Source organism: Anomaloglossus baeobatrachus, chromosome 8 (assembly GCF_048569485.1).
Source record: "Anomaloglossus baeobatrachus isolate aAnoBae1 chromosome 8, aAnoBae1.hap1, whole genome shotgun sequence".
In the NCBI taxonomy this organism is placed as follows: Eukaryota; Metazoa; Chordata; class Amphibia; order Anura; family Aromobatidae; genus Anomaloglossus; species Anomaloglossus baeobatrachus.
Genome location: NC_134360.1, coordinates 253,747,500 through 253,769,686, shown reverse-complemented (window position 1 = coordinate 253,769,686; position 22,187 = coordinate 253,747,500). Strand labels below are relative to the sequence as shown.

The 22,187-nt window shown below is 41.7% G+C and overlaps 1 protein-coding gene across 1 annotated transcript in view; it reads left to right on the top strand.

The window, feature by feature from the left end:
• The window catches only part of FAF1 (Fas associated factor 1), a 330,141-nt gene that overhangs the window by 73,919 nt on the left and 234,035 nt on the right, over positions 1-22,187 (top strand). The window contains exon 7 of the mRNA XM_075320555.1: positions 2,444-2,549. Coding sequence (XP_075176670.1) covers positions 2,444-2,549 — 106 coding nt within the window. The remainder of the gene's footprint in view (positions 1-2,443; positions 2,550-22,187) is intronic.

Genomic DNA, 22,187 nt, shown 5'->3' with positions numbered 1-22,187 from the left:
GGGTGTGCTCTGTGCCCTGTGCAGAGAGGGAGGGAGGGTGAGATGTGACCATCGCCTGTTGTGAATGGTTGATCCTGCCGTACCCATGTCACATCTCTTACTAATCTTATATGTGAGGAATATGAGATGCGCTGAGAAGTAATTTTTGCAAACCAGAAAGTGTCAGCCTATGAGATTCAGTGACCACAGAGGAAACTGCAATTTTTCTGGATTTTTTTATTTTTTCAGTATAAGGTACTGTATTTTGCAGACCATAAGACAGACGTAGGTTTTAGAGGACTAAAATAGGGGGAAAATTTTGAAGCAAAAAATGTGGTCATGACGCAATGTTATAGGGGAGATCTGCTGCTGACACTGTTATGGGGGCCATGTCCCTCAATTCTGTACTAATGTCCCACATTATGGCCCTCATCCTGGTATATATGGCCCTCATCCTGAGCTAGTCCTGGTATATATGGCCCTCATCCTGAGCCAGTCCTGGTATATATGGCCCTTATTCTGTTATATATGTTCCTCAACCTGGTATATATGTCAATGCCATGCGCCCCCAGTTACACGACTGCCGTCAGTTCCCGGAATATTCACTGCTCCCCTTGCTTGATATTATGGGCATGGGGAGCAGTGAATATTCATTCTCTCTAATAGAGGACACACGTGATTGCCCAGCTTTTGCAGGAAGCCAGCAGCTGGGTAATCACGTGCCCGCTATTAAAGAGAATGAATATTCACTGCTCCCGACTCCCATAACCCCGCCCATTTCTCAGCACCGGAGGTGGACTATGGGAGGTGGAAGCGGTGAATATTCATTTTCTCTATTAGTGGCACACTGTTAGCCCCAGCACCAACTCCTGCCTCCTGTGACCTGCTCCTATGCCGTCCCCTGCCATCTTTCTTCCCCCAGCCAGGTACATAACTACTATAAGACCTCTGCACACTTTCCTCCAAAATGTTTTGGGAAAGAGTGTGTTTTATGGTCTAGAAAATACTTTATTTGCAGCAGCCAGCTATTTGCAAATGTACTATTTCATGGCGACCATTAAAATAAGCGAATTTCAAAAATGCATCTGAATGCTGCTGTCTCAATGACTAAAGATGAGCAGACACTTGCAGGACCCGGATATAGCAGTCGGGCCTGAAATCTATGGTCTACTCCTACTTGGCGGCAGCCACGGCTCTGGTTCTGTCGTGTTGATGTTGCTTCTGGCCGGTGCACCGCTCCCGTCCAGTGGCCACAGAATACTGACCCGGCTGCTGGACCTGTGGCTTGCTCATCTCCGTTAGGCTGCTTTCACGCATCCGTTTTTTCCTGCGCGGCACAATCCGGCTCTTTGCAGAAAAAATGCAACCGTTTTCTTTTGCCGCCGATTGCGTTTTTTCCACATAGACTTTCATTAGTGCCGGATTGGGCCACATGGCCTTGCGTTCTGTCCGGTTTTTGCCGGATGCGGCATATTTAGCCCATGCGGCGGCCGGATGGAACGTTGCCTGGCACGTTTTTTTGTCCGGCAAAAAAAACCCGCATTGCGCCGCATCTAGCCAATGCGGCGCTTTTTCCAATGCATGCCTATGGATGCCGGATGCGGCAAAAATCGCATCCGTGCCGCAACCGGCAAAAACCGGACGGGCAGCATGTAAAAACTTATGCAAAGGATGCGTTATTTTTTCGCCGCATCTGTTGCATAAGTTTTAGAGCCGGATTTAGCCGCACTATTAAAACTGGAGGTGTGAAGGCTGCCTTAATGGCAAAACCTTTAAAAAATTGCCAAAAAACGAACCCATTATAATTCCCCTTTTTTTTTTTTTATTCATTTTCCTTTTTTCTTATTGGATTATTGAGAGAGAAATAAACATTTTTGGCTTTTATAGAAGACTTTGCTATAGAAGACACAATTTTGGTGGATGGACCTTGTCCTTATTACAGTCCAGTGATGGTGTCCTTCACTGAAGATCTAGACCAAGTCTTGGGTGCAAAGCCTCAAATATCCGTGTTCTTCTGGATCTCCGTATTGGAACGTCGTATGGAGAGAATTAATGCTTCTACGATCATGATGTAGCGTGACATATGGTTGAGAGACATCGGATTATATCCCGCGTAGTTATAAGTATATATGTGTGTACTCGGCACATTGCCGCGGATTGACCCCAGTAGAGGCTCCACCTGGTCCTGCGGGTGCTGACATTGTAAGGTGGATTTGTGTGGTCCGGCCCCAGCGGGGGTGCTGCTTGTACGTGTTTAACTAATTAGATATAGTAATTATGCGAGTGTTAGCGATGTGTCTGTGAAGAAACACGTTACCCATGTTTGGTCAGTACAGTAGCAGCTCCGTTGTTGGGGTAAGGTTCGCCCAGGCTTGTCTGAGTGGCAGTCGTGGGACGAGCGCACCGGTGGAGCACGCCACTACTTGTCTGCACTGACTCCCTGTCTCTATTTCTATTCCCTCAGCTCTCAACAGGAGTCATTAAATCAGAACTATATGCTGATCATCACTCACCGCGAGGTCAAGAGGGAATACAACCTGCAATTCTCCGGGAACTGCACCATACAGGAGGTGAGAGCGACACGAGCAATAACAGGGGGGTTCCTGCAAAATAACACACACTGGTCACTAGTGCATGCTTCTGAACGGATCCTGCGTATTTCACTATCCTAAAGCTCCAATATTGTGATATTTCTCGTGCTGTGATGTCCAAGGGCAGAAATACGAATGTGTCACACGTGGTAAAAAAGAAGCTGTCACAGATGACAAACCATAATGCTTCTGCACAAAAACCTCAAGTGTTTTACAGCTGCTAATGTCATCTACAACCAATTTATCTTGTACAAGGGCATCGCCGGGAGATGAGCGGTTACAATTTATATATTGAGCTATCAAAACAAACTTGACGCCCCTACCCCTTCAGCTGTGGTCCCCAAATTCATATTAGCCGCAAGATATTAGCTGGAGTCATTAGTCTGCGTACCCGCAATCAGGGTTGACAGTGTATTGGATGGAGCGTGTTTCTGCTGCGTCCAGAACACTGTGTTGTACAGTACAGGCACAGTGGATGGGATTTCTAGAAATCTCCTGACCACTGTGCTTTTTTCCCCGCAGCGTAAACTGACCTGCGGTGCAGCATCCCAAGCCGCAGCATGGCAATACTTTGCTGCCAAGATATAAGCATTCTTCGCAGGGAGAATAGAGAGACTGCGACCTCCGTGCCTGGATCGTGGGCGCGAGCAGCTGCGTTCTCCTGTGGAGGAGACTCGTGGCCCCGCAGGCCCTGATCGTGGGCACGTACCCTCATATCAGCTTTTTATTTCGAGCTTTGTGTACTAGTAAAATATCGAGTAACTTTTGTTTTTGTTTTTTTATTTACAAAATTGTGGGTTTTCTTTTGGGCAACTTTATCCACTAAGCTTCTGACTAATATATAGCTATTACAAGTTAATTTTCCTCCCGGATGTTCCACTCCTTATTTATCAGTCTGATGCAGAGGCGTGTGACCGGACTAGACTATCACCAGCTTAGGCTAGGTTCACATTTCCGTTGTTTTAAATCCGTCAGGTCCGTCAGCAAGGGATCACTCGTTTTTATGTCAACTGATGCAACAGATGTGTTTTTCACAGGATTCCTTTCACAGGAATCCTGTGAAAAAACTGATCCGTCGTGTTCGTTAGGCTAAGTTCACACTTCCGTTGTTTTGTATCAGTCACAATCCGTAGCCTTGAGGAATTACGGTATCCTGCAAAATATTTTGCAGGAATGCTGTTTTTCCCCATAGACTTCTATTAGTGACGGATTGTGACTGATGATGCTGCGTTGCATCCACTGCGTCGCGGTCAGTCGTTTTTTAACTGACCGCCGGGCGGGAGCAATGCAGCCTGTAACGTTTTTTGAGCAGCGCGATCCGTAGGGTTTTGCTGCACATGCGCTCTCTGGCTCCCTGCCCCCGTAACCAGGATAAACAACGGGTAACCAAGCAATGCGCTTTGGTTAGTTACCCGATATTTACAGTGGTTACGTGTGCAGGGAGCCAGCGCTAAGCGGTGTACGCTGGTAACCAAGATAAATATCGGGTAACCAAGCAAAAAGTGCTTTGCTTTTAGTTACCCGATATTTACCCTGGATACAGTGTGCAAGGAGGCCGACACTTCATCACTCGGCTCCGCCCCCTCCTGCACTCCGCATGTGTACACACACACACACACACACACACACACACACACACACACACACACTTGTCCCCAGCCCTGCAGTCCCCGCGGCACTGACGTCCGCAGCTCCACGGCCCCGCTCGGCTCCGCCCCCTCCCGCACTCCGCATGTACACACGCATTTAAACACACACACACACACACACACACTCTCACTCACTCACCTGTCCCCAGCCATGCAGACCGCCGCACTGACGTCCTCAGCTCCGCCCCCAAACTCCGCCCCCGAACACAACGGAGTCCGACAATGAAATTCTTTTCTTTGTCATCCATTGTACAACGCATCAGTCACATGCGTCAAGCAACGCATGTGACTGATGCAAAACAATGGAAATGTGAACTTAGCCTTACATCCGCTGTGCGTCCGTTTTTTGACGGATCAGTCATGATCCGTTTGTGTTTGGGACAGCCCAGTGGGTGTGCCAAACATGCTGGGCATCCTCAGTAGAGCATGACGGAATCCAGCGCTGGATTCCGTCGTAAGACGGATTACGACGGAGTCCAGCACCATAGACAATCATTACAAGCCTACAAGCCATTACAAGGACTGTGGCGTATTCCTGCGCGGTGCGTTAATTTTGACGGCCCGAAAAACGTTACATTCTGCGTTGCTCCCGCCCGGCGGTCAGTTAAAAAAACGACTGACCGCAACGCAGAAAATGCAACGCAAGGTCATGAGTCGTAATCCGTCACTAATAGAAGTCTATGGTGAAAAACTGGATTCCTGCAAAATATTTTGCAGGATACCGTAATTCCTCAAGGCGACGGATTGTGACTGATGCAAAACAACGGAAGTGTGAACCTAGCCTTAAAGGGGTTCTCCACTACTAGGACATCCCCTTCTGATTCCACATGTTTACCCCAGTTAAAATAAAAAAGCCTATACTCCCCTCTGCGGCTGGTGCGGTTCTAGCGGTGGCAGCGCTCATGTGACGTTGTGATGCCCCACGTCCAATCCGCTTTTGTCTCCCCATAGAAACATTTTTGTATTTTAATTTTTAACAAATTGTGGATCTGAATGGTGTTCAGGTCGAAGTGTTCAGGTTCTGATACCACCACCGATCACTCAGCAGTCCGCGGACCTGGAGGCAGAAGCGCTCCGCTCCTGGCTGATTACACAGAGACGTTCGGTCTCACTAGGAGGTCTTAGGTACTATTGAATCCACTTTATGCGTGTGTCTTCTTCCTCCAGAGCGCCATACTTCTTATTAGAGCTAAAGCTGGCCGTACACACGAGAGTCGTCAGCGGAGCATGATTTCGGCAGACAGCTACCTTTCCTGACAACCCTATACCAGAGCTCTGATCGGCTAGTCTTCCCTGACATTGAAATTCCACATGCCCAATCCTTTCCCCTCGCAGCCTCAACATTTCCCATATACATCACATGATAGGCAATGTTGGACGACTGTTATGTTCTATGTTTGGGGGCCTTTATTGTTGACAACCCTGTTAATTATCTCCCTGCAAGTTCATGCAACAAGACAGGTTCTAACTCCTGACACATTGCTTTCTGTCCTGGGAACCATATCTTGTATACAAAGACCAACAAATATGGAAACAGATCACTTTAAAAAAAAACCCCCAAAAAAACCCTTAGTGGTTAGCATTGTAGGAAGTGTGGCTCAGTGGTTAGCATTGTAGGAAGGGTGGCTCAGTGGTTAGCATTGTAGGAAGGGTGGCTCAGTGTTTAACATTGTAGGAAGTGTGGCTCAATGGTTAGCATTGTAGGAAGGGTGACTCAGTGGTTAGCACTGTATGGTGGCTCAGTGGTTAGCATTGCAGTCTTGCAGCGCTGTGGTTCTGGGTTCAAATCCCACCATGGACAAGATCTTTAAGGAGTTTGTATGTTCTCCCCGGGACAGTGATTATCATATCTGTAAAGCGCTGTGAGTGATTAAAATAAATATACATTCTTTTTGTGCTGCTGACTAGAGTTAGCTGAAAACATACTAATGTGATACTGGGAGTGCTCCAGCATCCGTATCCCAACATAAATGAATAGCATGGGGTACCTGGACCATGAAACATCCGCATGTCTACTGGCACTTTCAGAGAACTTGGTATCATTTGATAATCTGATAAACAATCTGCAGATAATGTTATCTAAATATGTTGTCTTAATACCAAAACGTCTCTCCAAAGTTCCTGCCACTAGGTGTCTCCCTTCTGTCTGACCTGCTCTCCACTTCCTGTTGTCAAGTGTAAGCTGTCTCTAGCAGCAGAGATTTCAGGATGTGTGGCCGGTATTAATCTATATACAGGAAGTAGGGGCGGGACTTCATCTATATACAGGAAGTAGGGGCGGGTCTTCATCTATATACAGGAAGTAGGGCGGATATTCATCTATATACAGGAAATAGGGGCGGGTATTAATCTATATACAGGAAGTAGGGCGGGTATTCATCTATATACAGGAAGTAGGGATGGGTATTCATCTATATACAGGAAGTAGGGACGGGTCTTCATCTATATACAGGAAGTAGAGGCCGGTATTCATCTATCTACAGGAAGTAGGGGCGGGTCTTCATCTATATACAGGAAGTAGGGGCTGGTCTTCATCTATATACAGGAAGTAGAGGCCGGTATTCATCTATCTACAGGAAGTAGGGGCGGGTCTTCATCTATATACAGGAAGTAGGGGCGGGTCTTCATCTATTTACAGGAAGTAGAGGCCGGTATTCATCTATATACAGGAAGTAGGGGCTGGTCTTCATCTATATACAGGAAGTAGGGGCTGGTCTTCATCTATATACAGGAAGTAGGGGCTGGTCTTCATCTATATACAGGAAGTAGGGGCTGGTCTTCATCTATATACAGGAAGTAGGGACGGGTATTCATCTATATACAGGAAGTAGGGGCGGGTCTTCATCTATATACAGGAAGTAGGGGCGGGTCTTCATCTATATACAGGAAGTAGGGGCAGGTATTCATCTATATACAGGAAGTAGGGGCTGGTCTTCATCTATATACAGGAAGTAGGGGCTGGTCTTCATCTATATACAGGAAGTAGGGGCGAGTCTTCATCTATATACAGGAAGTAGAGGCCGGTATTCATCTATATACAGGAAGTAGGGGCTGGTCTTCATCTATATACAGGAAGTAGGGGCTGGTCTTCATCTATATACAGGAAGTAGGGGCGAGTCTTCATCTATATACAGGAAGTAGGGGCAAGTCTTCATCTATATACAGGAAGTAGAGGCCGGTATTCATCTATATACAGGAAGTAGGGGCTGGTCTTCATCTATATACAGGAAGTAGGGGCTGGTCTTCATCTATATACAGGAAGTAGGGGCTGGTCTTCATCTATATACAGGAAGTAGGGGCGAGTCTTCATCTATATACAGGAAGTAGGGACGGGTCTTCATCTATATACAGGAAGTAGGGGCAGGTATTCATCTATATACAGGAAGTAGGGGCGGGTCTTCATCTATATACAGGAAGTAGGGGCGGGTATTCATCTATATACAGGAAGTAGGGCGGATATTCATCTATATACAGGAAGTAGGGACGGGTCTTCATCTATATACAGGAAGTAGGGACGGGTCTTCATCTATATACAGAAAGTAGGGGTGGATCTTCATCTGTCTACAGGAAGTGGGGGCAGGGCTTCATCTGTCTACAGGAAGTGGGGCGGGTCTTCGTTTTTCTGCAGGAAGTGGGGCGGGTCTTCGTTTTTATGCATGAAGGGGGGGCGGGTCTTCATCTATCTAACTGGAATATGGAAGAAGGTTCTTGACTTTCTATGGGAAATTTCTAACAGGGAGTAGCGGCAGGTCTTTGTCTTTTCGGTCATTCTCCTGTCTATTGAAGTACATACAGGCTTAGCATAGATAAGAGGCGGGTGTTTAGTTCAGATTTGACTAGCCATAGGTCATTGGAAGAAGAGAAGGATGTTCTCGCACCTATAGTACTGGCAGATTGATGATTAGCTCAAATAGAGTTCTTAGCAACTTACACAGCATGGGTCTTCCAATGTTTTCTGTGTTTTGTAGTGTAGATGGATGGCGATTAGGACAGGTCTGTACTAGCTAGCCTCCTCTGGCTTCCCACAATTCGCTTATATTGAGAGAAGCTGATCACACACTGTCAGGATTCAGCTGACTGCACACTTTAGTCTCCAGTCTTGACAACCCCCCTTTAAATATCACTGGGCTTTGACATGGCTGCAGAATACGCAAAAACCTCTTGCTATTTAATTATTCAACCTCGTCTTCCATAGCGCCAATAATTCTGATCATGGCTGTTTCTTACAATTAATATTACTTAGATTACTTATTTTTTAAATAAGTTTCTCTGAATCAGTTTTCTCCTTTAGTTACTTGTCGTTTAATTACTTGTAGCTTTGAAATCGTCCTTCTGTAATACGGACTTCTGCCACCAGAGGGCAACATTTGACGTTCTTTCCCTCCTCCAGTCGGGGCCCATTCTGCAACTCCAAATTAGCTTGTGAAATACAAACAGACCGTAGTATAATGGCCGGGTTATTGTTTGATCAGGAGATAATTGGCACATTGCTGGAAGGAGACTTAATTTCACCCTTTTAAATTAAACAATGAGATTTAAAAAGATATAAAATATTCATTAATGTTTAGTGATTATAAAATAGAGGCACATATTTATTCTGCCATTATTACTGTTTCGACGGGGAAAATACTGCAAATATATCAAAAATGGAGTTGGCCATTCTGACAAGTTGAAATGTTTAAGCAGTGTTAATGCAATCTACTCACACATGATATTCTATGCAGAAAGATTCAAAATGACTACATCAATTATTAAAAAGTGAAATTAATATTCTAGAAATGTCCCCCCGCTGCTCTCCATCCAGCGATACTGTCTCTCGGCACCGATCTGTTTGCACAGTGAAATATACACGGGGAAAACACAAAGCAACATGTATAACGACCGTTAGATTTCCAGCCGGGTGCAAAATTGCCTTTTAAACCCTTCACTTCCACTTGTCATTTTCCATGTCACCCCCACCCTCTGTCCCTCACAGCGTAGAATAACGGCATCTGATTGTCACAAGACAACAAATGACGTTCAAGAGAAATGATCAACTTTTCACGCTTCTGTATTGGTCTAAGAATTTGCAAAGTTCCATGAAGTTCTTGTGGCAGGACAGAAAATAAAAAAAAAATACATCTATTTAATTTTTTTGCATTTTTTTAACCTTTTGAATCATTACATTTTTGGAACTTTTGAGAATATCGTTAGTTTTTTTTTTTTTTACAATGCACCGTAATTAGATTTACTTACTATATATTTATACATCTATATATATATATAATAAAAAAAAGAAAGTTTGTATATTGTAGAAGCTCTTCCCCACATGCTGCTAACTGGTGACCATCCCTCAATATAACAGCTTGTTGAGGGTGTAAAAGAAAATAAAACAAATAAATAATGCCTAAGTGCCATCTGAACTTAATAGAACAACATGCTCCTCTGTTTATCCAGTAAAATGCCGGACACCATTATGGAAGCCTGATGGACCCCGATAGTCAGGAGAATGGGTCCGATACCACCGGTGTGTCTCATGTGCAGAACTGAAAAATTTATTTATTTTTTTTTTTTTTTAAGTAAATAAATTAAAATTAGAAATTATTTGATCATTAGCATGTACTTTGGTTCTCTAATTTTCGTTTTAATTTAATATACTTCGACTCCATATGTATGGCAACTGAGGGGTGTGTATGACAGAAAGAAGTGGCTGTAGATACAGATAACCAGGGAGAGATACTGCAAAGAAAGCAACAGATATTTAGCAGGCGATAGATATTTTGCAGGCAATAGTTATCTAGCTTAGCAGTAGATATTTAACAAGCTGATGGATATTTATCTGGCAATAGATATTTAGCAGGTGATAGATATTTAGCTGGCGACAGATATGTAGCAGGCAATAAATATTTAGTTGGCACAAGATATTTAGCTGGTGATAGATATTAAGTTATCGGTAGACATTTAGCTGTCAATGCCATAGATATTTAGAAGGCAAAGGATATTTAGCAAGTGACAGATATTTAGCTGGCAGGAGATATTTGGCTGGTGCTAGATATTAAGTTGGCATCTGAAATTTGGTTGGCGGTAGACATTTAGCAAGCGATTGATATTTAGTTTGCAGGAGATATTTGGCTGGCGGCAGATATATTTGGCTGGCGATGGCTATTTAGTTGGCAGGAGATATGTAGCTGGTGATAGATATTTAGTTATCGGTAGACATTTAGCTGGCGATAGATATTCATCAGGAGATAGATATTCAGATAGCGAGAATCTAGAGATAGAAGAGAGCAGCAGCATGCCAAATATCCTTTTATATATATATATATATATATATATATTTATATATACAGATATATAGATATGGATATATGTAATATGGATATAATTATTTTTTTTGTTTGGCACATTTAAAATTAGAAAAAAAAATGAATTTTACAAACCTGAAGGGTATGTAGCAGCCTCCTTGATTTACATATGCAAAAAGTATACCCGAGTGTGTGTGCGTATAATTAAACGATATATAAATATATATACAATATTTTTATAGACTTTAAATACCAAAGGGAATCATTGCACTTTTTTAATTATTAATACATTACTAGAAAATGTATTTAATTTATTTCTCATTGTAATTAATACTATTTGTTTTCTTTTAGGTGTTACTTGTGGGGGCATTTTTTATATTTTCATTATTCTAACTGTTAATAAATAAAAATAGCCCAATAAAGATACAATGTTTAAAACAAAAGGGTATCTTCTGTCATCTCAAGACACACATTTTCAAACGTTTGTAGCCCCCTTCTCTTACTCTGCGTCCTAAGCATCATTTTTTTGTTTAACTATGGTAATGTTTATTGAAATTTTACAGTTTATTTTCTATTTTTTTATACTTTACTAGACTGATTTTTTTTTTCTTATAATTGTAATACTATTCTTTTAGGCATTGCTTTATAATGGGAATATTTGCTTTACATTTTGATTATTCTAATTGTGAATAAAAAAAGAAATATTTGCCCAATAAAGATAAAATATTTATAACTAAAGGCTACTAGATAGATTTATTTAATTTCTTTATTTCTTATACTTGTAATACTAAAAATTTTTTTTAGCCGTTGCTTTATTATGTGGCCATTTTGTTTTTACATTTGATAATTCTAATTAATGTAAAAAAAATATAATAAAATAAAAATAATTTGCCCAGTTAAGATATAATATTTAAAACAAGAGTATCTTTTTTTCATCTCCAGCGACAAACGTTCAAACTTACCGTATGTAGCACCCTTATTTTACCCTGCATCAATTTTTTTTTAATAAATTTTTATTGAAATTGTTCGCTTCTTTTTGCTAGACTGATTTATTTATTTTCTTATAATTGTAATGCAAATTTTTTTCTCGTAGGCGTTGCTTTTAAATTGGGGTATTTGTTTTACTTATTGATTATTCTAATTTTTTATTAAATAAAAAAATAAAAGAATAAATAAATAGAATTTGCCCAATAAAGCTAAAATATTTAAAACAACAGGGTACTAGACAGATTTATATAACTTCTATTTCTTATAATTGTAATACTATTTATTTCCTTTTAGACACTGCTTATTAATTGGGGCATTTGTTTTGTGTTGATTATTCTAATTGTTAAATTAGAAAAAATAAAAATGTAAAATAAAAATCATTTGCCCCATAAAGATAAAATATTTAAAACAAATGGGTATCTTATTTACTTATTTCATGTTGAGTGACAAATGTTCAAGCCTTTCTTTTACTCTGCTTCTCTAGCATCATTTTATATATAATATATATATATTTTTTTTTTTTTAAACAAATTTTGATTAAAAATTTGGAAGAGGTAATAAAAACTCAACTAAAAAACTGAAGTTAGTTGGCATCACATTAAACAATATCATAAATTTGTTAGGAAATATAATATATTTCATATATTAAATATAATACATTTTGGGGCAATACATATACATTTTGGGGAAATTTTATTTTATATTTTTTCTTACATATTTAGCTTTTAACTATTTTTTTTAAATTTGTTTTGCATATTTTTTGTTTTTTTTTACTTTAAAAAGCTAAATATTTTATATTATTTTTAAATTTGTCTTTTGTATATTTTTTTACTTATAAAATGTTTAGTTTTTTAATTGTTTTAAATTTGTTTTGCATGTTTGTTTTACTTTGTTTTTTAAAATTTGTTTCACATATTTTTTTATATTTAACTTTTTAATTATTTTTTTAAATGTTTTGCAGATTTTTTTGTTTACTCCTAAAATATTTACCTTTTTATTTATTTTCTAAGTTGTATTTTGCAGATTTTTTTTACTTATAAAATTTTTAGCTTTTTAATTATTTGTTTTAAATGTGTTTTGCAGATTTTTTTTACTTTGTTTTTTAATATTTGCTTCTCATATTTTTTTATATTTAGCTTTTTAATTATTTTTTTAAATGTGTTTTGCACATTTTTTTACTTAATAAAAATTTCAGTTTTGTAATTTTTAAAAACTGGTCTAATCTTTTATTTTTAATGTTTTCCTTTTAATTTGTGTTATTGTAACAAAATGCAAATAAATGCTAGGAGCGAATATATGAATGCTTGCAATTCCATCGATGCCTTCCACATTCTTAAAATGATTGACTTGCAAAGCGAGATCCGTGTCCCGTTATGACAGCTCGGAACTGTATGAAGAATAAGAACCTCTGCCGGAATAATTGCTTGACCAGTACTGTAATAATCCCGCTTAACAATATGTACTTGACAGGTTGTAATCGTGCTAATTGAAGAGGCTAATTCACACTTGCTTCATTCCATTCAAAGACAGAATCAGCAGCTTGTTTTGCTTTTGACCAGATGGTCGTGATGAACACCTACTGAGCACTTTAAGTGCTTTTGCGGGGATTACAAAGGCGGTGGGCTGAACTCATCTCAAAATGATTTGAGAATAGGAGAAAGAAAGGAGAGGAGGGGGGGACCCGGGCGCTCAATGGATTTGGAGAAGCTAAATTAATTCTGGAGGAACCATTGCACACTGAGCCCCCTTTTGATAGCACTCTCCCCCTTGTTTGTTCTGTATCAATGAGAATGTGAAGGCAGATTACAACAAACAGTCGTAGGCGCTGTGAAAAGGAGAAAAGGCCTGAGAAGCCTTTCATATCGTGTTGATTTTTTTTTTCTTCTTTTTTTTTCAAAAAGTGCATTATTGTGTGAGAATCGCGGGTGTGTAGAAAGCCAATTGGTGTTTTTTTTTTTTAAAAGCGCTATTAAAGAGGTATGAATATTTAAGCAAGAGCAACAGTTGACCGGGTTTAGTTTGGTGAGGCATTGTGCCCAGGGAGGAATCGCATTGATTAGAAGTGGCGCCCCCCATTTTAATATGAATGTGGTGGCTTTTTCTCCAGCCTGCTTCTGTTTACTTTGGATAATTAGAATATACTTTTTTTTTTTTTTCTTTTTTCTTTTCAACTCTATTATTACTGTAGATGTGTAAAATTTTAGCGGAAGGCTCGCTTTCACCCCTCCTACTCGCCGCCATTGCCTGAGCTTCTGCGAACATGAAACACTTGCTCTGAAAGAATGCTGGAGGCTTTGGCTTGGGTTGATAAGTGGCAAATTGCACCTGGTTATTGGCTTTGTTAGCTTTGTACAGGCCTTAGATGGCAGGTGTTTGATTTAAAGGGGTCCTGTCAGCCCAAAAAATGACTGTTGAAACCAAGCGCAAGCATCCGGTGCACCCTCGACGTGGCCGAACAGTTCAGTGCAGTGGTGCAGTATCTGGCGTATTCGAAGTCACAAGGGGTATTCTGGTTTTATCTGTTCACTGCGCATGCGCCAAATACCATGATACATTTTGTTCTCTTGCTCCATTTATCAGATAGATTTTAGAAAATTATATTAATCATTTTTGTGTTTTAAAGATTTTAGTATAACTATGTCAGGGGTCTGGAAGTGTCGTTGCTCTATTGATGACTGATTTTGGCGTGATGGAGGCAGGTGCCCGACAACTGATTTGTTTCTCTCTCGCTGTCAGCCGAGCGTGCATGTGTTCTGAATTAAGAGATCAGAGGATGAAGAATCAGGCCTGCTGAAACCGAGCTTGCCCAACCCTCATTTCCAATTACGTGTCATCGGAGAAAGGTTGAGACCTCTCCATTTACATTTTGATCCTCGACCACTCCCACCAAAATCATCGGGATAGACCGTTATTTATAGCTCCTTTTTATAAAAACTATAATATCAAACTGAATATCCTTGAAAATGTAGGTCAAGAAGGTGGCCTTTAACCATTTGTGGTCGTTTACGTAAAGGTGAGAATAAAATCAATGGGCCAACTGCATGTGTGTGAAAATATATTATGAACCTATTTGCAGCATCGGTGATGACTTGTTGGTTGGTGGAAGTGCGACCTGCTTTGATCGGCATAATGGGGCGCCTTTATCTTCCCTTTAAATGGAGCTGCAGTACAAATGACTAGAGATGAGTGGATCCGAACTTATAAGTTTGGGGTTCACACCGAACACAGACTGTACAGAAAAAATATTGGAGTTCGAAGGCACTACGTATGCAAACCACTCGAGCGAGCATCGATGTGCTCGGGTACGCTCGGTGCTCAGCCCAGTGCGAGATGCTTGCAATGTTTGATCGGCTCGTACTGGAGGTAAAATCAGCGTTGATGTATGCAAGGTGCACAAAAAATAAATGGAAAAACCCAGATCACACCTTTCAGGAATTGTTCTGTGTATTGCTCGCTGTATTTGGGCAGGGAACTGAACTGCCGATCATTGACTTCCAGTGAAGTTCAGGTCAAGTCCAGGTCCAGAACAGAACTTTATCTAAAGCCCAGCTGAACCCGCAGAACCCAAATTTCCACGGGTCCACTCATCTTTACATATGATCAACCATCACTTCGTTCATTCCCTATGGGGCTACCAAGTGTTGTTCTCATTTTCTTTTCCGGCAGCCCCATCCATAGGAAATGAATGGAACTGCGGTTGGTCATGTGCACTGACACCGCTTTTTATAACGGTGGTAATAGTAACACAGCAGGGATAAAAATTCCCCGCTTTGCTAATCTGCACAGGGCTCTGCGTTCGGACCACCACTGATTACAAAGTTATCACCTAGACATGGATAGCTGATAACTTGTTTTCACTGGACAGCCCCTTTAACTTAGTGGTTTGTACGAGGGGCTGCTGATTAAATCTTTGGCTTTATCTAGAAAGAAACGAGATAGGATGATGAAACTTTACCTTTATTCCATATACTCTCCACTGATGACAACGCACTTCTTACATCGGTATTCCAAGTTGTGTGAGGGGTACTTTGCACGTTGCGATATCGCACCTGCGATCTCGTCGGGGTCAAATCGAGAGTAACGCACATCCGGCGCCGGTAACTATGTCGCAACATGTAAAGCCTAGATGCGCCGATAAACGTTCGCAAAAGCGTTGTAAATCGGCGATGTGTAGCGTCGGACATTTCCATAATGTCGCACCAATAGGAGATACGATGTTGTTCCTCGTTCCTGCGGCAACGCACATCGCTGTGTGTGAAGCCGCAGGAGCGAGGAACATCTCCTTACCTGCCTCCACCGGCAATGCGGAAGGAAGGAGGTGGACGGGATGTTTACGTCCCGCTCATCTCCGCCCCTCCGCTTCTATTGGCCTCCTGCCATGTGACATCGCTGTGACGCCGCACGACCCGCCCCCTTTGGAAGGAGGCGGGTCGCCGGCCAGAGTGACGTCGCAGGGCAGGTAAGTCCGTGTGAAGCTGCTTTAGCGATAATGTTCGCTACGGCAGCTATCATAAGATATCGCATGTGCGACGGGGGCGGGTACTATCGCGCTCGGCATCGCTATCATTAGCTAGCGATGTCGCAGTGTGCAAAGTACCCCTAAGCCTAGCAAAAAGAAAGATTTCGGTTGTGCCTCAAACCAGGCATCCGTAGCAGCCATGGCATCAGAAATGGTGTGAAATTTGGTACCTTGAGGTGTTTCTTCAGGTTTGGAAACAGATGATAGCTGGGAGGGAGGTAGATCTGGTGAATAAGGTGGGTGGTCACCAGCTGGAAGCCCGGCGCTGCCAGTTTTGCAGTGGTCGCTTGTGCAGTGTGAGCGGAGGTGTTGTCTTGCAGGAACAAGATTCCTTTGGACAGCTTGCCGCACCTTTTGGCCTTCAGCTCTGCCTTCAATTGGTCCAAAAGTTGAATGTAAAACCTTGCATTGATGGTGGAACCCTGTTGAAGGTAGTCCACTAGCAGCACACCCTCCTTATCCCAGAACACAGACGCCATCACCTTAGTGGCTGAGTTTTGCACCCTGAACTTCTTTGGACGAGGAGAACCACTGTGCCTCCTCTCTTTTGACTGCTCCTTGTTTTCAGGGTCATACAAATAAATCCAGGTCTCATCCATAGTGTCCAGTCGATTCAGGAAGTTCTTATCAGTCCAGAAACGCTGACAAATGGGCCGGGAAGTTTTCACTTGCTGCTTCTCTGATCTGTTGTCAGACATTTGGGGACCCACTTTGCAGATCGCTTCCTCATGTCCAAATGTTCATGGATAATGACACAAACACGTTCACGGGAAATCCCCATGATGTGTGCTATTGCTTTAGCTGAAATTGGTGGATTCTCCAGTATGAGGTTGTGTTCAGCATCGACGATCTCCGGAACAACAACCACTCTCGGTCGTCCAGGACATTCCTCATCAGTGGGGCTGAAGTCGCCTGTTTTAAATTTGCAACCCAGTTCTTACCTGTGGAATATGAAGGGCATTGATCCTCCAATGCCTGCGACCTATCACCATGAATATCCTTCGCGGACTTTCCTTGCAGAAACAAGAATTTTATCCCTCCTCTGCTCCGTTATTGTGAATATCGCATTAGATTCCGCCATTTTATTTTCCCGCGTGCGTAGAACACTGTTGCCATAAGCAGCAAACAAAAAATGTTGAAAACATATATTAGACACACAAGGCTTTCATGTGATGTAACATTTGTTACCATAGAAACAAAAAAAGATCAGAAAGCCAAAGACTTATCAGCAGCCCCTCGTATATCACATGAGCAAGTTCAGGTTGTGTCTGTCGCCTCTTCTGATGCGGTGAAGGTATTGACTAGTCCGGATCACACCGTTATGGTTACTTGGCCATTTTTTAATGGTGCGAGGGAACGATCACACCTAGTTATAGTGCTAAGAACGGACTTCACACTTCTAAAGCTGTCGGAGTTATGGGAAAATTGAAAGGGATAATGGAAATATAAGCTATAAAAATACTTGCAAACTTTTTTGCAATAGAGCTGTAACCTTTTACCCCTTTTTTTTTCTTTGAGCGTTCGGAGACAATTTTCAGGACATTTTGTGAAAGGGGAGTTAAATCTTTAGTTATTGAGACTTAGCAGAAGAGGACATTGGTGAGCCCCCTAATAGGAAAGACCAAAACTCCCTCACCCATAGTCTGACACCTAATCTGAGAGCAGCAAATTATATCGCCAGAGACCCTGATTCCAGTGTTGTATCACTTACTGGGCTGATTGCTGTAGCTTTGATAAAATCACTGTTGTATCAGCAGGAGATTCTCAATAGAGGGCTACTTGCACTGCTGCCTTGTAGTCTAGCCACAATCCCACTACTGATTAGTAGATTTCTGCCTATGCAGAGTGTACACAGAAATCTGCCAATTAGTGGTGTGGGTGAGGCTATAGAGAGCTGATCGTTCGGTAGCAGGTAAAATATTTACATTAAAACTGCAGCAAGCAGCTCAGTGAGTGATACATTGCTGGAATTAGGATCTCCGCCCCTACATCATACTGCTCGAAAATTGAGTTGCAAAACCTGATAACCGATTCCCTTTAAAGGGAATCTGTCAGGCGATTTTCGAGTACAATACTAATGTTATCTTTAAATAGGGCTTAAGGAGACCTTTCAGGATCAGTAAATCTTATTGCTCTATGTTATCCTGTTATCTTGTTGTAAGCTCCATAGAATTCATTGTGACATAGTAACTAGTCATGCATATGTAAATACAAACTGTATATTCACTGCTCCCTCCTCTCAGTGCTGGCATCAGTGACGGTAAATCTGACCTGAATTTGCACTGCTTCCCCCACCCACACTCCCTCCCACCTCTCCGCAGCGATAGTGAATGCACTGGGAGGTGGGAGCAGTGAATATGCAGTTAGTATTTGCATATACTTAACTAGCCACTAACTCACACTGAATTCTGTGGAGCTTAAAATAAGAGATAACGTTCAGCTATAAAAGTTACTGATCCTGAACGGTCTCCTTAAGACCTATTTAACACTAGAACTACTGGACTCGTGACACCTATATAGAAATACATGGTGCAAAGTAGTCAAAATGACTACCTCAGTAGTTCTAGTGTTAAAGGGAACCTGTCACCAGATTTTTCCCTTATAACCTGAGGCCACCACCAATTACCTTTTGTATACAGCATTCTAGAATACTGTATATAAGAGCCCAGGCCACTATGTAGAACATAAAAAAAACCGTTCATTATACTCATCTAGCGGGCGGTCTGGTCCGATGGTTGTCGTTCGTCTCTGTCCGGTGCCGCCCCCATCTTGTGCAGTTGCAGTCCTCCTTCCCAGCCCCATGTGGATGACGTGTCCTATGTCAGCCACACAGAGTCCGCCATTGCGCTCCTTTCTCTGCTCTGCGCAGGCACAAGGAAAGATCCAAGACCGACTGCACATGCGCTACAATACTTTGATCTGCCCTCATCTGGGCAGATGAAAGAGTTCAAGCGCAGGAGCACAATGGAGGCCCCTATGTTTGACGTAGGATGCGTTATCCACACGGGGCTGAGAAGGATGTTGAGTGCACAAGATGGATGAGTCTCCGGACCGAGACCAGCGACACCCTTTGAACCGGACCACCTCCTAGCTGAGCATGACCTCACAATTCCCTTTTAACGCATGTGAACTTAATCTCTGGAGATTTAAGTTACTTGGAATACATTGAATAATCTGTCTTAGATTTATCGTTCTAACATACTTGATTTTGTGATATCTTTATACTTTCAACACCCATGGTTATACAGTTACATAGGTTGAAAAAAAAGACCTAGGCCCATAAAGTTAACCCTCCTCCACAAATATTACATTTTGTTTTCACTAAATCATCTACAGAACACAATATTGTGTACTGATGAAGTCATCCAGCCCTTTTTTTTATTTAAAAGCTGTTATAGTATCTGCCATTACTACCTCTTGTGGTCGGCATTCCACAGTCTGACTGCTCTAACTGTAAAGAACCCTTTCCTATTTAGGTGCCGGAATCGTCTTTCTTCTACCAGCAGTGAGTTTCCCGCCTTTGAACTGACTCTAACTTCTGAATATCTTTTTTTAAAATATGGAGACCAAAACTGGATCCCATATTTTAGATGTGACCTTACAAGTGATTTATAGAGGGATAACAATACGTTGATCTAATCTTGCTTTGTTATACACCCTAAAATCTTGTTTGCTTTTGCAGCTGCTGCCTGACATTGAGTGCTGCTGCTCAGCTTACTTGTAATCAGAATACCCAATTCTTTCTCTTGTTCTGTAGTCCTGAGTTTAGTTGCTTTACATTTATTAACATTAAATCTCATTTCCATGTGTCTGCCTTTTCATATATTTTAATCAGATCGTTTTGTAATATTGTACTATTAAGGTCAGTTTTTAAAAATCTACATAGTTTGGTGTCGTCAGCAAAGACTGACACTTTACTATCAATCCCATCCACAAGGTCATTATTAAAGAGATTAAAAAGAATCGGTCCTAGCACAGACCCCTGCAGCACCCCACTGCTCCCAGTACAAATCCCTGCGGCCCCCACTGCTCCCAGTACAGACCCCTGCGGTCCCCACTGCTGACTATAGCCCATTTAGAGAATGTACCATGTACAACGATTCTTTGTTTCCTGTCTTTTAGCCAATTTCTTACCTATCTGCTTACAGTTACCCCTAGTCCTTGCTTCTGGAGCTTCAGTATAAGGCTATTATGTGGTACAGGATCAAATGCCTTTTGCCAAGTCCAGATAAATCACATCAGTTGCATTACCAACATCCAGATTTTCACTTACCGTCTCATAGAAAGACAACGTTGGTTGGACACGACTTTTGTGAATCCATGCTGGTTATCAGTTATATTATTCTCTTTAATATATTGTTGCATGTCATCTCTTAAAATGCCCTCAAAGTCTTTGCACACCACCGATGTCTTACCTTTGGGTAGTTGCCTGGATCCACCTTTTTACCTTTCTTAAATATTGGTACCACATCGGCCATCCTCCAATCTCGAGGCACCAACCCTGTTATACGAGAGTCTAAAGCCCGCTATACACACTACAATATATCTTACATTGTGTCGGCGGGGTCACGTCGTAAGTGACGCACATCCGGCATTGTAAGGTACATTGTAGTGTGTAACAGCTACGTGCGATTGCGAATGAACGGTAAAACGTTCATCGCATGCACGTTGTTCATTCCTCATGAATTGAACGTCAGGTTGTTCATCGTACCCGGGGTAGCGCACATCGCAGTGTGTGACACCCCGGGAACGATTAACAGATCTTACCTGCGTCCTGCGGCTCCCGGCCAGCAATGCGGAAGGAAGGAGGTGGGCGGGATGTTTATGTCCCGCTCATCTCCGCCCCTCCGCTTCTATTGGCCGGCTGCCGCGTGATGTCAATGTGACGCCGAACGTCCCTCCCACTCCAGGAAGTGGACGTTCGCCGCCCACATCGAGGTCGTATGGACGGGTAAGTACGTGTGACGGGGGTTAATCGTTTGTGCTGCACATTCAACAAAATTGAACGTGCCGCACATACGATGGGGGCGGTTACGATCGCATACAATTTCGTATGCAGAATCGTAACATGTAAAGCAGGCTTTAGAAGATGAAATACAATGGTTTGTCAGTTATTGAACTCAATTCCCTCAATATACGTGGGTGAATGCCATCTGGCCCTGGGGTTTTGTCAATGTTTAATTTACTTAGACGCAGGAGAACTTTCTCTTGTATTAAACTAGTTATCTCAGATGGTGCACTTTGATTTAAGCCTTGTTGAATGTTCCCTGGAACAGTCAATTTCTTGGTGAACACAGATAAAAAGTGCCTGTTTAATATCTCAGCCTTTTCTTTGTCCTCTATAATAATCGTTATTTACGGGACTGATACTATTTTTGTTTTTTCTTTTTGGCATTGATGTATTTATAAACATTTTTGTGATTTATTCTATTGTCCTTGGTGATTTTTTTTTTTAAGTAGTAAACTTTACTAGCTCAATTTCTTTTTTACATTTCCTATTGAGATCTCTCTACTCCTAAAAATACTATTTCTTTATTTTCAGCCTTCAAGATTTTGAATACCTTTTTTTTTGGTCTTATTTTTTTTTTGCATTGTCTTATTTATCCATAATGGTTTATTTTTATTCCTGGACATTTTATTACCAGACTGTGTAAGTTTTCTACAGGATTCTAGTAGTAGGGGTGTGTTTTTCAGCTCTGGAGTGGTGCTTTATTTGTAAACCCTCTGTCGTAGACTCGCCTTCCTGCATCTTTACCTTTTACTGATGCCGCTTCGTTCCCACGGCGCCAACCTGTGACATTAATTTCTGACTTGCCAGAAGTTACGTGAAAAGCCCTCAGTGCAAGTCTATGAGAGCCATAACAAGGCTCTCATAGACTTGTATTGAGTTGTGACCTTCGGCGCACTCCATGAAGCTGCCGGCAGGTCACAAATCACCAAGACCAAAACAGATGAAGATACTAGAGGGTGAGTATAAGACTGGGGGCAAACATAGATTTAAAGCAACACTCCAGTGGTGAAATAAAAAAATAATTTTAGAGTGGTGCTTTAAGATGACAATATCTTCATATGTTTATATATGAATTAAAAGCTGCAATGGACATTGCAATCCTAATGCCACGTGACCCACCGGGGTAGAGCTGTGCGGACTCTCAGGAGCTTCTGTTATTCTAAGTCA